General features: G+C 38.8%; 1 protein-coding gene across 2 annotated transcripts in view; it reads left to right on the forward strand.

The window, feature by feature from the left end:
- ptprn2 (protein tyrosine phosphatase receptor type N2) overlaps positions 1–17,690 on the forward strand; it is a 144,272-nt gene that overhangs the window by 35,828 nt on the left and 90,754 nt on the right. The window contains exons 5-10 of one of the 2 annotated variants that reach the window (XM_024280249.2): positions 1,819–2,263; positions 2,342–2,635; positions 2,869–2,909; positions 4,350–4,777; positions 7,915–8,001; positions 16,702–16,781. In XM_024280249.2, the coding sequence (XP_024136017.1) occupies positions 1,819–2,263; positions 2,342–2,635; positions 2,869–2,909; positions 4,350–4,777; positions 7,915–8,001; positions 16,702–16,781 (1,375 nt within the window). The remainder of the gene's footprint in view (positions 1–1,818; positions 2,264–2,341; positions 2,636–2,868; positions 2,910–4,349; positions 4,778–7,914; positions 8,002–16,701; positions 16,782–17,690) is intronic. The other variant, XM_024280250.2, reaches the window with a different exon arrangement.

The raw sequence follows: 17,690 nt of genomic DNA on the forward strand, positions 1-17,690 counted from the left end.
CCCCTCATAGCCGGGCAGCTTCCTGCTGCCGTGTCATTGCAGTCATAATGCAAAGTTGAAGAGTTCAGGACCTTCCTTATTGATGAAATGGGGTCCTTTGTTGTGTTGGGTGATGGAAGGAGGCAAACATGGTTAGCATGAATGGCGGAGCACCTCTGTCTTGCTGTGCTAATGCCATTATGGCCTCTCAGTGTGGCGGGATGGAAAGACTGACATTTTCTCTATATACGTTTGAAGGGCAAAAAATGGCACCCAGGGAGAGAGCCAGTATTAGTGCTGCAGTGACAAGGATAAAAACTCTATTCAGTGGGTATACTGTACGCTGTGAGCGTGGGCTCCTATTACTCAGATGAGAAGAATGATTCCTCGTCCTCATAGAGAGACGAAAGGGAAAAATCCCACTGTTTCCCGCCTATATCAACGGCTGAAAAGCTCCTAAATGCCTTCATGCTGCAGTGCATTGTAATACAAATATTTTATTCAATGTCTGTGAAATATAGAACGCCAAACTTTGAAATTAGGTGACTCACATACTTTTTTTTTTCTTCAGATAAGGACTTGGTGCTCTGATGGGGGGGTTGCTTTTAAAGTTTGTTGTGTGTTGTGGAAATGCATGAAATTACTCTTTGAGTGACACTATCTCATCTAGGATTTCCATAATGCAATTTCCAAGGGCAGTTGTCTTTGATCTAGAATTCCTATTCATATCCTGTCCTGTCTCATGGAGAGAAGGTTGCCTCTCTCTTCATTCAAAAGCCTGTCACAACAATGGTGACCCGATATGGCCCATTTGATGTTCACATGGAGCAAAAGGCCATTTCATAGCCCAGGCGATTTATCGTGTGAATGCTGCCACTTCAGCTCTCTAAAAATGTACAAAACCAGGTTGATGCAGATGTTTCTGGGGGTTTTTTTGTATAAAAAATGTTTCATAAATATGATTTAAATGTATTTCCAAGGTTGCATGGCATTAGTGCATGTAAACATGCTTCTTTAAGGGATTTTTCTTCTTTGATATAGTCTGGGGTCTTTTTAAGAGTCTTTTTAATTTTTATTGTACATTTTGCTTAGATAATTTATCTTTATATTTTTTTTCTTCTTTTTTTATAATGCTCTATTGCCATATTTTTGGTATAAACCCAGCTCCTTTTTTAATAGATATTTTCAAAGATATTCCACAATATTTCCGCGTTGAACCTGAAACTGTCCAAAAAGATCAATTTTGAGTTGTAATTTTATTTTGCAAAAATTGAAATCCAAGCGTTTTTATGTTTTGTAACACATTAAATGTGTATAGACAAAATAAAAATTCAGGAATCCAAAAGGATGAAGTCAAAGCAATGTCAAAAATGACTAAAAAAACTGGCGAAGTGCCAATAAACTAAATGATTTAACACTTGTTATGTTTACTTTAATCCAAATATTTCCAAGCTAAAAAGCTTTTTTTGAAAGAAAACTATACTAATGTCATTCCTATGTCATTAACACTGGACTGTGAGTCAGCAGTGAGTTTGGAGACTGATGAAAGTCAAGAAATGTCAAATTTAATGCTAAACAAAACCTAGTTAACAAGATTATTGTTTAGCGGATTCAAATTAAACTTTTTATACAATTTTTCCTTTTCTATGACTTCTACAAACAATGTAAAGTATAAAACTACTGTTTTTACTTATTAATTGTTAACAGAAAGTTTAATTTATCTTATTCAAATAGGTTGTAGAAAAAAAGGGCTAAAAATTAAGATGATGGTTCAACTTGCAGTGATCGACCTGTTAAGAATTTTTAATTGGTGCAATTTTGGCATCTTTCATGTTACAGCATGAAGACATGGTGTCGGATGCTCTGTCTGCTCCCGGTCGGCCAAAACCTAAGCAGGGCTGGAAAGAAACCACCATCTACAGCCTTCAAAAAGGAGCCGGCCAGCCTCCAGTCTCCAAAGTCATCACCAAGAGTGGAGAGGGCAGGCACCCAAAGCTCAGCACAGCTTACTCCATCCAGGACCCGCACAGCAGCAAGCACATCTCCAACCATCTGGAGCAGCTTCTCACCGGGGCATCCGGCAAACAGCAGGGTGACGGCGAGGCCGTGTGGCCCAAAGGGAAGCTTCAGTACCTCGGGTATCTGAGGCCGGCTCAAAGCAATCAGGCGGAGCCACAAACTTCGGCTTTTGGCTCCAAAACATCAAAACTTGATCTCGATGGACTGCTTTTCAAGGCTGGGTCTGACCGACTCGCAGCAAAGAAGCCTCTTGATGGCACGAATGGTGAGACTTCATTTTTTATCTTTATAAAAAATGAATACAATTTAAACATTTCTGTTCATTTAACTTTCTTTTTTCTAGAGCGACTCGTCTCGAATGCAGTAAACCAGCTGGGGAGGCACAGCTTCAACATGGAGGACTTGATAGGAAAAGACCTGCACCATCTGGCTGAAGTCATCACCGGAGCACTGCAGGAGGTGGATGAGGAGCGGCCGGAGCTTGGGGCTCGGCCAGCATCAGGAGCCAGTGGCTCCAGGGGGGAGATGGAGGCTAACCACGAGCAACTGATGGCAAAGCTTCTGAATCCCGACCAGGCCCTGAAATCAGAGAAAGGACAAGATCCAAACCAGAAAAACACGCTTGGAACGAAACAAGGTTGGTTCTAACGCTGCTAGGAATGGGAATAACAGTTGGCAGCACTCAGCATAGTTGTATTTTGTACAAAAAGATGTAAGAGTGCTAACCATTGTGAATTTATAAAGGCTCTGAAACATGATTGCCTTAACAAATGATCAGACAAAAAGTTGCCAAGGGCATTTTCCTCTGAACACAAAAGAGGATCTCGTTTTTTTTGCACAATCTGCTCACAAACTTGTGTTTGTTTACAGGCCAACAAACAGGCGGTTCAGACAAAGAGTCCACTGACAAGGTGAATTTAAAATAATTCTGCACAAACAGTAAATGGTTTAGAAGAGCGAGATGTGTTGCATTGATTCACAATTGTGTGCCACTTAAAGTCCCACTCCAATCATCCTTTGATCTTTTATAAAAGTGATCTTTTAATTCTGACAATGCCATTTTTAGCCACATTTTTTTTAAAAAGTGTTGTTTTCTAGGACGTAGTTTCTGCAGAAATTCACCTCTAAGTTGTGGGTGAGACTGCTGGCATAAAGTAAGCCTGCACTGACTTCCCATCATCCCTTTGTTTTCACTCTCTCCTGCTAGATACAGCCTCTCACAATATTAGAGCTAGACGCCAGCTTGAACTAAACAAAGACCTATCACAACCATTCTTATAAACAAATAATCAGAAGTACAATTTGAATCCCTTAACACCCCAAAAATCACTTACCATACCATGAAAAATCTACTTTTTGAGCTATTAAGTGTATTATGCTTTCATTCCTCCCTACAAAGAACCCCAAATCTGTATTTTGATCTGTTCACGCATTTCTTAGTAAAAAAAAAAACTCTCAACAGCAACCCCTCCCATACCCATGAAAGCGAGTGGGTTCTCACGTGCTGATGTCACAACGTGAGACAGCCCCTTTCAGGAAGAGTCTGCTTCGCCCACAGGCTAACACAAACACTTTCTCTGCGAAGCTAGCAGCTCAAGCTAGTGGTGATCAGCTAGCTTTATGTAGGCCTGCATATAGCCAATAAATATTTAAAAAAAAAAAGAATGTCCCCTTCGTTTTTTTGTGGGTGACATGCCGACTCTAGGATGACGTCATGAAGAGGGTGGAACCTTCAGGTAGCGAAAGGCGGTGCCTCAGAGATCGTTTTACTTCTAGGGTATAAAAAGAGTCCACAAAAATAACTCATATTTAATAAATTCATAATTTTGTAGTGTTCCAAAGGTAATATATGATCATTTATATAGATATAGTTTACTCTGAAAGACTTAAGAAAATCATGGTATGGTCCCTTTAAGTAATTTTATGGCCAAAGTGGTTTGTCACATATTTGCGACAACAGCATTAAGGGGTTAAGCTTGATTTTTTTGTTTTATATGCCTTCCATCATAAAAGAAATGCCAAAAGAAAACATAAAACACACCAAGAAAAAGATTTTCATTAGAGTGGGTCTTTAAATGAGTCATTATTAAAAGCTGTTTTAGCCGATTTGTGGTTAAATTACTTAAAGTTTAAAAATAATCACAAAAAAATAAATCAATTTTGCTCAAAAATGATTTACAGTGCATAAACTCTTTAATGATTTTCATAGATTAAAGACTTTTAGTGCATCATTAACCACATTTTGGAATACTTTTAAGTGCCACACAGTATTTGTATTTCTTCAAACTGTTCTTTAAACTGATGAAAAATTGTCTTAAATCTTCTAAAGTAAGATTGTTTTTCTTGATCCAAAGCACGGACTCTTCTTTTCCAAGCTGCTGGACTACCTGAACATGGAGCCCTTCGGTGATGCTCCAGGGCTCGACCGCGTTTCCCCAGGCCTCGTCCACAAGACGGCCGGACTAGAGAACGTCCAGAGTCGGACGACGCAGGGACAAGCTCCCGTCCCGAACCGCTCCGAGGAAAAGACCCTGACCGTTCCCGCCAAAGAGGGGTCCGTCCTGCGGTTGATGGGGGGAGCAGAAATGCCCGATGCGCAGGTGGACTCCGAGATGGAGAGGTGGATGCAGGCGGATCAGGCGCCGGTGGAGAGGAAGAAGCCGGTCGAGCCACAGAAAGCAGACATGAAGATTAAAACCCAGCTGGTTCACGTGGGGGTGAAGGAGTTTTCCAGCAGAGGGAAGGACAGACACTTTGGCTACATAATTACCGGCTCAGAGTAAGTAATGAAGAACCGTGTAATGATGATACAATGAACTGTGTAGCTCTTTTCTGTACCAAATATAATAACATTCAAAACTTAAAAAAATGATTCTCAAATCCTTAAACAGCATTAATAACAATCATTTCTCATTTCCTTGTTATAAATAAAGAAGTAAAAATTCACATCAGTAGAATTTTTGTTAATTTTTTTTGTTTAAAAATTAAACTTAATTAAAGTTTCATTTCAACTTTTCAAAACGATGAAGCACATTCATCGATAAAAATAAAAATTGAATTAATTTAAAATCTTTTGACTTAATGAAGGTTTTTATAATGGTTCAGTAATACTAAGAAGTCATGTGACATTTTGGTCGAAATCTCAAATAAATTCTAGTTTAACCGTGTAACACTGTAGCTGTCACACAATACTGATGCTCTTTGAACCTCCAAAACTTTTCAACTGTTTATGCAATAAATATAATTCATAACTTAATGAGGAAAAATGCGGTAAAATCCAACAACTGATGTCAGTACAGTGTTGCATAATGATGCAAAGTCATTTTTCTCTTTCAAAGTGAACAAATGAAAAGTACTTCTTTAATTACAAAGACATAAGATAATATCTGAAAAAAAAATCTTAAAATTTTTTTTTTCCCAAAATATTGACAAGAATCTTGCCGAGAACAAAGAAATACAATTGTTATATTTCGCAGGGATTTCTAATGACAAAAAGAGCAGTTGTGGTGATTAAAAGAACCAAAATCAGAATAAAAACCTAACACAAGGGATAAAGACTATGCAAATTTTAAATTGTAAATGCAGAAATATTTTGTTTATCTGAATTTCATATGTAGCAAATTAAGATTTAAGTCTTGAACATTTATAAAATTGTTGGAAAATGTTTTTTTTTCTTAAAAAGTGAAAAAAACTGAAATGTTTAGAAATGTCTTCAATAAATGTCTAAAAATGTCAAGAAAAATTGTGAATACAGACTGAAACAGAAAAAGTGTAAAAGAAAAGTGAAATACAAATAGTTAATTTCTTGATTAAATAAAATGACTGAAAGAAAAAAAGTTCTACGTTAGAGTCCTTGGTTGCCTTGGTTTCCGTCTTTATGTCAGATTATAAACAGGCCCTTCTCCTATTATTAATGTTTTTTGAAGTACGGTGTGGTGTAGTTCATGGCAGCTTTATGTAACGGTTCAGGCCAGACTGCTGTTTCCATATTCATCGCATACCTTAAAACCAAGCACACGTCAGCTTTGCTCATTTACTTGAAATTGCCTTTAAAAGGCACGCTTTCTATCAAAGCCACCTACATGTTCCGGTCTTTATGGAACGGACGCTGCGGGTTGAGGCCTCGCGTGCGTGTGCCGTGCGCCTCATTATAATAGCGGCATTGTAATAGCAGATGATAAATTCTTCAGCATGTGGGTATTACAGCTTTAATGATGATACTTTGTAGGGAAGCGTGGAGTTCTCTGCCTCTCCTCTCCCCTCCTAATCGCCTGAGCAAAGATAAATTCCTATCAACTGCGTGTTCGCCCCTGGCGTTCTTAAATCCCTTTATGGCGTTATCAGGTCTAGTGTCGGTGGGTTGTCCTTCACCTGTACGGAGCCTCATAAAGGTCCGATACGGGTACAGGTGTCACCCGAATATCAGATTATCGCTCCTTATAGAGCGGTATGCACAGGTAGAAAGAATGGGTCACCTTTCCAAGTGAAATGTCTTCCCCTCATCTTCCCCGTCTATCCTAGCGGACACCTTCAGCCGGCCTGCAGCGCCTCTCTGCATTTGCAGTAGACCTCGTGATTGCACAGTTGTTATCCCCAGCTGCTTCACACCCTGCAGTGAAGCTACACAAACCTGCTTATCTGACAGCTCCTGACATTGTGGTGGTGGTGGTATTGTGGGGGAGGCTGAGAAGTGGTGGTGGGGGGTGTATGGTGAAAAAAGGGGGGGTAGGTATGGATCGAGGAGAAGGAGACAGAGAGAAACCCAAGGGAAAAGTGTTAGCATCAACAAGCAAGTCACTCTTGGAGCTCTCGAGTTGCTAGAATTACCGCAGAGGGATGCAGTCGTGTTTGGAATTGCTTCGGTGAAGCTTTAACTTTCAAAACCTCTCTAAAAGTAGCAAGGAAGGAAAAAAAAGAGAAAGAAAGAAACCTCCCACTCTCAAAGGTGGAGTGAATCAGCCACTCATGCACAGTACACTTCCCCATGTTTGTTTGTTCTACTAGAAGACTCTTTAAATGTGGTGTTGCATTCAGGCTCAACAAAATTTTTCCTTGTGTTATGTGTTTTTTAAGTGCTGAGTGCAACACGACTAAGCACATTTGTTTTTATTTATTTGACAAATTTCAAAGTAAAACCCAAACTTGGTGATGTCACATCGATGTGATTTCCAGGTTAAGCCGTCAGCAAAAACGCAGCTTTTCAAGTGTGCCGGCGTGGATTGCCTTCTCATTTCTTACGTTCAATCTGCTGGCCGGCAGATTGCCTTTGTTTGGTCTATTTCCTTGGCGATTTACTCTCTGAGTGAGAAAGCAGTCGCAGACTGAGCTGAGATGAGGCATGGCTTTATCAGACCACCATTACACTTCACCCCCATTCCATTTGCACCTTATTATGCTCATCGCACAGTGAGGGCGCGTGCGTGCCTGTGTGTTTGTGTACTTGGCGGTATCATGTTTTGCTTTTGAGGCTTTGTGCACGGCGAAAAAGAGACGGTCGAAGCAGAAGAAGAAGAAGAAAGATGAGAGAATGAAAGGGAAGGGAAGGAGCGTCCATATGATGCAGCCATTACACCTCATGCAGGTTCCATTTGCACCTTATTGTTTGTCTCATTGCTGGAAAAAAAGCAGGTGATTTACCAAGCCTGGAGAGGCAGCTGATCCCTTTTCCCTTGGCACAGTGGCTTTGTGTGTTTGTTTGTGTTTGAGTGTCTGTCTTCAATGTGCAAATTCGACCAGTACATCTACCCAGACAACCGTAGCTTTTGCTTGTGTGCAATGACCCATTTGCAGCAATGAACAGTGGCAGCATCTCCCTTAAAATAAAATAAAAAAAAGTTGCATTTTTTATTTAGTTTGCATGTATAAGGCTAAGCCAATGGCCTCAAAATCTCACCCTGCTATGTTTGTTTTCCCCAGCTCCCTCACCAACGACCAGGGTTTGGAACTGATGGAGCGGCTAACCCAGAGACTGAGTCTCCACGCTTCAGATCTCACTCAGCTCTCGTAAGTAGAGATAAAAACATCCCACCCTGTTGCAAAAACAAATTACTTTGCAGAAATGAGCAAAAAAATTAGTACAACCGGCTTCATTTAAAGATTTACTCCGACAGTGGTGGACTTAGCAATTTGGGGGCCCCAGGCGGAAAATAAAATGGGGCCTCTGCAGCAGTTTGTTTTTTTTTGTTGTTTTTTTTTAATCCTTACCAGTGTTGGGACTAACGCCGTTTAAGTATAACGGCATTACTTACGGCGTTATAAATCAAGTAATTTAGTAATCTAACTAATTACTTTCATCCTCGCTGTAACACCGTTATAGTTACTTCATGTAAATCGCGGCGCGTTACTTCAAAGTTTGATGATCTTGCTGGAGCTGAGCGCTTCGCACCCGAGCGTTCCGCGTCAATTCTGGCCGGAAGTTGCATCAAGGTACATGAGAAAATCCGGTTTCTTTTGAAAATATAACCAGTTTTTCACAATAAAATGCCGCGATTGACAAATGTGATCATGTTTTTGTATCTAAACAGGCGGTAGACACGGATATAAACATTACAATCACAACACAAACGTGCAAACGTGTTACTTTGCCAAGTAACTAATTACTTTGAAGATGCAGTAATTGAGTAACTAACTCAATTACTTTTTGGGAGAAGTAACTAGTAACTATAACTAATTACTTTTTTGAAGTGAGATGCCCAACACTGATCCTTACCTAGATTGAAACTCCAAAAAACGTCTTCAGTGGTCCACTAGTAGACATAATCAATGTTAAAAATCCATATATTGCTCAACTTGTGATGTAAGCATGTGAGGACCCACTCGTTTTCAAGGATATGGGAGGGGCTGCTGCTGAGAGCGCAGGTTTTTAGAGGAACACTCAGAAATGCTTGAACGGATCAAAATACCACTTTGGGGTTCTTTATCGTGAGGAATGAAAGGCACTTAAAAGATAAAAAAGTAGATTTTTCATAGAATGCCCACTTTAAAAACTGCAAACCTCTCAGCCTGTGTTGAAATTGAGCCGGAAATATGCAAAATACAGTGATTTTGAGGATAAAATGAAAGGATTAGGATCAAACGTGTAAATTTAATCTATGGAACAGATTAATTGATACATTGTTTTTATTATCAGTAGGCTATACATCTAATTGCTATACATTAGATATACATCTAAAAAGGCTATATGTCATTATTATCAGTAAGCTATACATCACTTGCCTCACCTGCAGGTGATGGTCAGTGAGGTATTGCAGGTAAGGCAGTGCCCCACCTCACTGCTGTTAATTTTGGTTAAATTAACAGCTCTGATGATCGAAGTGGGTCTTTAAAGTGTCTGACACTGTAAAATGCTTTTGCCCCTGCAAGGATTACCTCTGCAAAAACTCTCTACAGGAGCCAGTTGTTGTTTTTCTGACCTTTTCATGTGTTTGCCTTCATGCAGTGAGAATAATCGGGCTTAATTACACCCAGACACATACTGATGCCTGCTCTGTATTCAAAACTGTTTCTTAACACTGTTGTTGCAACAGACCCCATCAAAAGATGGAGCACTTCGTCTATGATAAAGATTCTTGGAGGCAAACACAGAGAAGTGGAGGCAGCAGAGCTGGAATCAGAGAAGACGTCCAGCAGGAGGTGGTTAATATATTAATGAGCAGGCGAACTGTCCTTGAACCCAGTCTGTTTGGTGCTCGTACCGTGTTCCTGCTGTACATTTGGTGTCAGACCATGTATGAGGCAGAGGAGATGTGTTCGCCTAAGATCTGACAAGCCTTTTGAAACGCTCCTTAAGGAGAAGGGAAGTCGGGGTGGTTTCGTAACGCCCCCAGCATACGAATACCAAAGCCAGACCACTGCAGTGTGTCGGCATACTCGGCTCACATCAGAATTTCATAGGTGTTGCAACAGTTTACTACACAATGACCTCCACATTCATGTTCCCACCCAGGCATTTCTGATGTGCGCACTTAATTATGATGAGCACTAATTGAGTAAATTTGGTTGTTACACCCGTCACTCACACTCAGCTCCTGATGCATGTTAATGCCGACTATCATTCACAACGAAAGTGGTGAAAGGTCACTTTTATCTGCATATTTTCCACATTGATGCTTTTATTTTGGTCACAACGTGGTACTGAATATCAAAATTAAAAGGACTCCCATAAATTATAGAATACTACCCTCATTTACATTTTGAAAGATTAAAATTACTGTGAAATATAAATAATTGTGACTGGAACTGAAATTGGATATAATACAGAAGGGGTGTCAAACCTAATTGCACAGGAGGACAAAATCCAAAACCTTAGGTGGCGGGCCGAACAGGATAAACATTTATTGAACAAGCTAAAACTAAATTTTTAAAACTTTAAAAATTTAACTTTTTAACATTACTATGAATAAAACAGGCAGAAATATTATTCCAGAATAAATCAACTTAAACCTTAAATCATTTTAAATATCTTACTCTCCGTAAAAATATATTAAAGTTAAAAATAAAGAGCAAGATAGCATTGGGCCATTAATAACAATAAAATAAAATTATCTGGAGGGCTGGATAGAATTACCTGGCAGCCCTGGGTCTTGACTTTGACACGTGTAACAAAGTATATGCTTTAATGTTTTTTTTTTTTGCTTAAGTAAACGTTAAAACCACACACAGATACTTAAGCCTCAATTTCACTGAGCGGTCCAATCCGGTCAGATCTGGTAAGAACTAATATAGTACGGTTCAGTTAAGTGTTTCCACTTCTACTGAGCAGTTTGCTTTCACGTCGCAAGCGTGGCGTTGACCGCTAGCGTGCCATTGCATCATTGTAGTGCGAGGACAGGAGGCGTGGAGACACCCTACCCCTTTCTCTTCCCCTTTGCTGAGAACGCTCTATTTATACGCTTTCCTGCTAGCTTATAGCTCCGCACACCTCCAACCTAACATTACCGACAAATATGGATCTAATCTAAGGCCTGAACAATTCCTCCTTTTTCCCTAACCCTACATTTAATCCTCCAAACGGACAGTTATGTAAAAATAGTGTCTCCAATTTTGGATAATCGCCGGTTAGCTAGAATTAGCGCTGAGCCTCCACCACTTGAATATACATAACAACAGTGGTTTTTAAAACTGTAAAAAGATCGTACAACAACAAAAAGTCATTACTTACATTTAAATGAAAACTTCAGTGCTTCAGAGCGCACCTACGTGGAAAAATTTGCCTCTCCTCCCCGGAATAGCACGACACAGAAACCCCTTGCGAGGGAAGGGTCTGTATACCTCCACTTGGAGGGGAGAATATTAAAAAATATATTTCAGACACCATTTGCACTTCACTAACCCCTTCAAATGGAGGGGGAAGGGAGAAGGGAAGATTGGGCCTAAAAGTGGAAGCTTCGGAAGCTTGTGGCCCGCATATTTTTATGTCACATTTTTGCTTTTTTTCAAACAGCATTTTTTTCGTCTGCTCCTGCAATATTTAGAATAAAGAAAACTGGGAAATACAGTTTTAGTCCAATTCCAAATTCTTCCCCTACACCTACAGCTTCCCCCTATCCCTCCAATTGTGGGGACATTTGAAGTGATAGGGCTGTCTGAAGTAGTTCTTTTAAGGGCTAACCGTTGCGGCGGAGGGATATTCTTCTACATTTTTCTGTTTCTGTCTTTATTTACCATTTGTCTAGAAGCAAGTTTTAAAATTATCTTTAAGATATTTCTAAACATTTCAGGATTTTTTTTTTACTTTTAAAGAAAAAAAAAATTCAAACAATTTTTAAGGGTGTCCCATGGAGGAAAAGTGCATATCTTCGTATGGGTGATCCCTGAAGCACAAATGATGATTTTTTGTTTAAGTATGACCTTTTAAAAGTTATAAAACTGATGTTGCTATGATGTTTTCCGACCGCTGGCAGCTCCATGCTAACATAGCTGACAGGTGACTTTTGATGATGTCATCGAGTGGGAGTGACGACACTATTTTTCTAAAACTGTGTTTGGAGGGCTAAATGTACGGGTTGGGTGAAGCCATACAGGAAAATTGTCTTGATACATGTCCTTTACCATGAGAAAAATGCCCCAAGAACATCTCTAAAACATCAAAAATCTGATTTTCATCATAGTGGGTCTTTAAATTTGTCTCTTTTAAAGATTCCACAATGTCTTTGCACCTTGTTTTTACTTTACACTAATTAGGAACTGTGAAAAAAAGCAGTAGTCTTTGTCTGGTTTGCTTACTTCCATTCTTTTCATATTAACAAAATAATAGAAACACTTTCATGTAGGAGTAAAAACATGGCCGGGCTCTTTGTGAGACTCAACAGGTGAGTGCTTGAAAGCCTTTTTTTCTGAATATGAGTTGGCTGGAGAATGAGAGCTTGGTCAGAGCATTCCGCTCTACTATGGGAGGCTCTCTCTTTCCGCCGCTCCAATGAGCCCAGATAGAAACCGAGGAGAAGAGGCCCTCAAATGTGAGGACTTGAGAGGAGGACGTTGAAGGTTTTTGTTTCTTAATGCTGTTAAGATTTCCAGACCCCAAACACTATTATGATGGAGCTCGCTGGTGTGTTAATCAGCACAAAAACAGTCTCTTTGAAATTCTGGTCCAAGATGATGATGATGATGGGTGGAGGAAAATGTATGCATGTTTTAGATGACGTAAGTGTTTTACTCATCAACAACACTAGGGGGAGTAGGAAACACACTTACAAGTACGTCTGTGTAACAGGACACACACACGCCCCCCTACTAAAATCCCACCAAATAGTCTGCACACACGTTCTCCTTATGACCCGAGTATGAAGTCAGACGTCCGATAACTCAGGAGACAGTATGGAGTCCTCCTGATAACTTATCTATCTTAACTTCATCTTCCCACTGTGGCAGTGTTCCTCCCTCAGTGTATTTGAAATGCATTTTGATGGCCTGTGAAAAAAAAAAGAAAAAATCACGTCAGTTCAATTTGAGATGCATTGAGATATCAGGCGGTGCCCCCTCGGCCAGATAGAAAGGAGGTGGGGGTAAAGATTGTGGAAACATTGACATTTCCAAGAGCAAACAGAGCCCAGGTGAAGCAGCTAGAGAAGGGCTGATTTCTCTGTGAGCTGTGCGTGCTTGCATGCGCATCAGCATGTGTATGATCATGCTCATAAATGCATGGGTGCATGGCCACCTGCATCTGTCCGTCCGTCGAGGAGTACTGGCTCTTGTATTGCTTCTGGCTCGGCAGCTGCTGCTGTGTCTAAAGCAGGATAACTAATGGTGACCGGACTCCATCACAGTTACCGACACGGCGAACTGACAACATATTATGATCTCATCCTTACACTATTGTCATCCTCTTAATGTCAAATATTGCTTATAGGAAAAAAAAAGAAATATTGTTTAAAGTTCCTCTTCAATCACCATCTTGTGATCTACAAAACAGCATTAAAAGCATTTACAGAGGTCTTTTAATTAAGATTATGCCATTTTTACTTAAAACAAAACAACTGTTGTTTTCTAAGACATATTTTCTGCAGAGTAGCAGGATTTTATTAGAAATTCACCTTTGAGTTGTGGGTGGGATGTTGGTGCATCACATGTTACTGGGGGCTGTTCACACACTCTCCCACTAGCTTACAGCCCCTCACACCCTCAACATAGCATTACCGGTGCAACAAAAACGGCGAGCAAATCCCTCAATGCAAAAAGAATATTACAGATCACAAAGACAATCATAAAAGCATGACAAATAATAAAAATACATTACATTTTAGAAACCAAAACAAAATTCCTCAAAAATTGAAAGTAAATTAAAAGGAAATGTTTTTCCTGGAAATTCTCCACAATTTTCCAGAAATCAAAACGAAAAGTTAAAAAAACAAAACCTATTAAGAGGCCAGAAATGGTAGACTCTATGTGACATCACATGGAATGTTTCATTTTATTATTTATTTTTTGTGTTTCATTTTTTTTTTATATTGTTTTTGTTTCTGGAATTTGGTTTTGAGTTCTAAAATTAAAGTTTTTTTTATTGTTATTTATTATTTTTTTTTTTGCTTTTTTAATTGTTGTGATTTTTAAAATGTTTTGGCATTGTGTAATTTGTGGGTAAGTTTTGTGCTTCAGGGCCACCGTAGCTATCCAGCCGTACAGTTTTGAGCCAGAAGCCAGCTCGAACAATGAAACAAAGACTATTTTTTGAGTGGATGCATCAGAATGGAGCAGACCTGGGAGGTGTGGCCCATCCTGGGTATTTTCTACATCACAAAAAACTTTTTTTAAATTTGAAATTTTTTTGTCTGCTTCTGATTCTCAGTATTTTGAAAAAAGACATAGTTAGAAATACAATTTTATGCTGATTTTTTTTTTTTTATGTATGTCCTCCATCATCAAAAAAATGGCACAATAACCTGTTAAAAACAGAATTTTAATTGAATTTATCTCTTATGGTTCTTATCACATACTTTTTTTAAATTTGTAAATGGATAAACATTTCAAGCAAATATAATATTCTGTCATCTATTTTCATGGTTGTGATTTATAAATCATTCCGACTGTTAAAAAAATGGTTCTATGTGCCAATATATGTTTCTATTCTTACGTTTTAATTTGTTATAAAAACATTGTTCTTGACATGAGTTGGGGTACTTTTTTTACACATGGCTATGTTATACACATGGGTTATGTTTCCCCCTTGGCCATGGAGAGGTTTTCTAACTAAGTCTGCTTGGGTTGTTAGATTTTATTTCACCGCCAGCCTCACGGACCTTCAATATTTATTCTCCTCAAGGGAGATGAATCCGTTACCGACTCCTGACCAGACAGAGGAGAATGAGCGGAGAATGTGCAGACAGGTTACTGTCAGTAAAAAAAAAAAAAGATAACCTGCAGCTCAGACAGTGACTGAAATTTGGGCAAATTCAAAATGAAAACAGAAAAATAGGACAGAAATAAAATCCATTGATTCAGTTTTTTTTCTATCGGTTTTATTTACTGATTCCCACTTTTCGATTTAGTAGTAGGAATAAAGTCAAGCATGGATCTTTAAGCTGCAGAGTAAAATGTTTATTAAAAGTGCATATTTTTGCAGGGGTTGATATCAGTTTACTGCATCTTTTTATTGGGTCATTGAATAAATAATGAAGTCTACATCAGCAGAAGTTTTTATTTGAATAAAAAAAAAAAGCTTGATTTGTAACCTAATATGTTTTTAAGTATTTTTAGCCCTTTGCTCTATTTCCTTCCTTTTGCTGTTGGTTTTTTATGCTAAATTAATCAGATTTAGATTTAAATTAAAGATGCAGATTATCAAGTAAGGTGCCCTGGAAGACTAGATAACAACTGATTTGATTAATTAAACTACCTACTTAAACCTATTTAGAGCTTTTCATGTCCACATAAAGAGATTTTATGTTATATTTTGGATTTAGAGACCATAAGTGGATACCTTAAGATGCAACAGGCCCCAACTAGCTAGTCTCATTAATTTAGGCATTTTCTTACAATAGTGGATGCTCAGGTGTGTATTACATCACCTTGATCTGTCAAACCAAACTAAACTTTTCCATTTTGTTCATTTCTAATCTCACATTCCCTTCAATGATTAAGAAAATAAAGACCTTAGTGTCTTCCTTTTTCTCTTCATTCAACTCCTCCTGGGTTTCAATTGCAGTCCTTGCTTGGGTTTATGAAAGTTCATCCAGTTTCTCACAGATGCAAACAATTTTCTTTCTTTTTTATAATCAGTTTGCTGCAGAAATCTAGACAGCACCAGAAATCTGCAGTGGATTATGGTGCAGGAAACCTATATTGCAAAGAGAAGTAGTTTAAAAACAGGAAAAGAACATTAATTTTAAGATACAAATAACTAGAAAGTAATAAAATGACATTTCCCTTCCAGAAAGTAATTTTTACTTAACAAGAAAGCTATTAGGAAAAATCTGAGTTCAACACAAGCATTTAAAAAGGGAAAAATAAGCTAAAAAAGTTAACCAATATATAGATTTACTCAAATTTAAATGTTATGCAGCCCAGTAGTAACTATTTTCTTGTGTGTTCTAATCAAATGGTTTATATTTTGCACCTAATTGTAGTTAATTTTGATTAAAGTGACAAAAAAACTGGTGTAACAAGTGGAAATGACTCAGTTTAGAGCAAAATGTGAACAAAATTAGAACACAAGTTGTCCCATCTGTGTTCTAATTTTAAAATTAGAACAAAAAAATTAGAACACAAGTCATCCCATTTGGCTGCATGGTGGCGCCGTGGTTGGCGCTCTTGAAGGCCCCGATTCAAATCCCAGCTAGGGGTCCTGAAACAGAAACACAAATAAACAAAATTACAGTAAATTTTGAGTTTTTTGTGTCTTAGATCAACTTTTTCTATTGTTGAAAGTATGGAGCAAATTAATTTAGTTTTTAGATTTTCGTATTGCTAAATCCTAGTTCTTAATGAGACGGAAAATTCTCGATTTTGAGAATAGCTCTGAAAGGTGGAGAGCAAAAAAAAACAACTTCAAGCTTGGTAAAATGCCTTGAATGTCTCAAAACAAGATAGACCAAAACAACAATAGTTTCTAAAACCTGAGTACAAACTCACCTTTAAAGTGCTTTAAAAGAAAAAAAAAATGGAAATGTTCTCAGTGAAATAACACTTTTCTGTAGCTTTTTGTCAATTTTAACAATTAATACCCACAAATGTGTTTTGACATAAGACTCATTATTTCTTCTTCAGCGTTCTGGGTCCTGCACTGACGTTCAGAGTTGGCCCAAACCCGAGGAATGTGACCACTGCAGACCTGGTTCAACTTGCAGGTAAAAGCAGCCTACACCTCAACACAGTGACCTCACTGACGTGCATCTGCTCATCATCACACTGCACGCCGTCCTTTCGCTGTCCAGGCTTCAGTAAACGACAGATTAGCCTCAGAAGATACAGTCGACATGCTGGCGTTCATCATGTTCTGACAAACCCCCGTCTCTAAGAAGATTATCAGCACAGTGAGATGATAGATGACCATCAGTTACAGGAATGATGAGCCTAAACTGCACACAATTTGTTCACGCACAAAAGCACTCACACATACGGCGTCTATGTATGCATATGTGCTTTGATGCGGTCACCCTCAGTATTGCATTGCCTCTGTGGTTCATTGTCTGCACCTGCAGTTCATGTGTGTGTGAGAGGAGGTGTGTGTTGGACGCGTATCAGTGTCCTTCATTTGGTCAGAAATGACTTTGAGAAGAACAGCAATACTCCCGACAGTCAATATCATCCAATATCACCCCAGTGGAATCAACATGGTGGTGTTGTTATTGGCAGAAATGTGTTTCTGCTCGAGGTTTTTTTTTTTTTTTTTTTTTTGAGTGGCGACAATTTTTGGCATTGGCTCGTTTTCCATTAGGGAGGGGCTGGACGGCAGTGGATGATGCAGGTTTACTGGCTTTGAATCACCAGTGTTGAGCGCTTGTGTCGCCACTTATTGCTCAGTTTTGCACAATTTTTAAAATACAATCTAAACGTTGATGTTCTGTTATATTATCTATCTATTTTGCTCTTTTCTCGTCTCCTTTTTTTTTTTATCTCTGCCTCTAGTGTGCCTGACATTGAGCATTGAGGTTGTGTGTGGTGAGAGCTAATGACGGGCATGAGCAGGGCTGAAATGTCAGACCAAATGTTATGTCAACATGATCATGAGCCTGACCAACGCTGATGAATTATGA

The sequence above is a fragment of the Oryzias melastigma genome, linkage group LG20, assembly GCF_002922805.2.
Source record: "Oryzias melastigma strain HK-1 linkage group LG20, ASM292280v2, whole genome shotgun sequence".
In the NCBI taxonomy this organism is placed as follows: domain Eukaryota; kingdom Metazoa; phylum Chordata; class Actinopteri; order Beloniformes; family Adrianichthyidae; genus Oryzias; species Oryzias melastigma.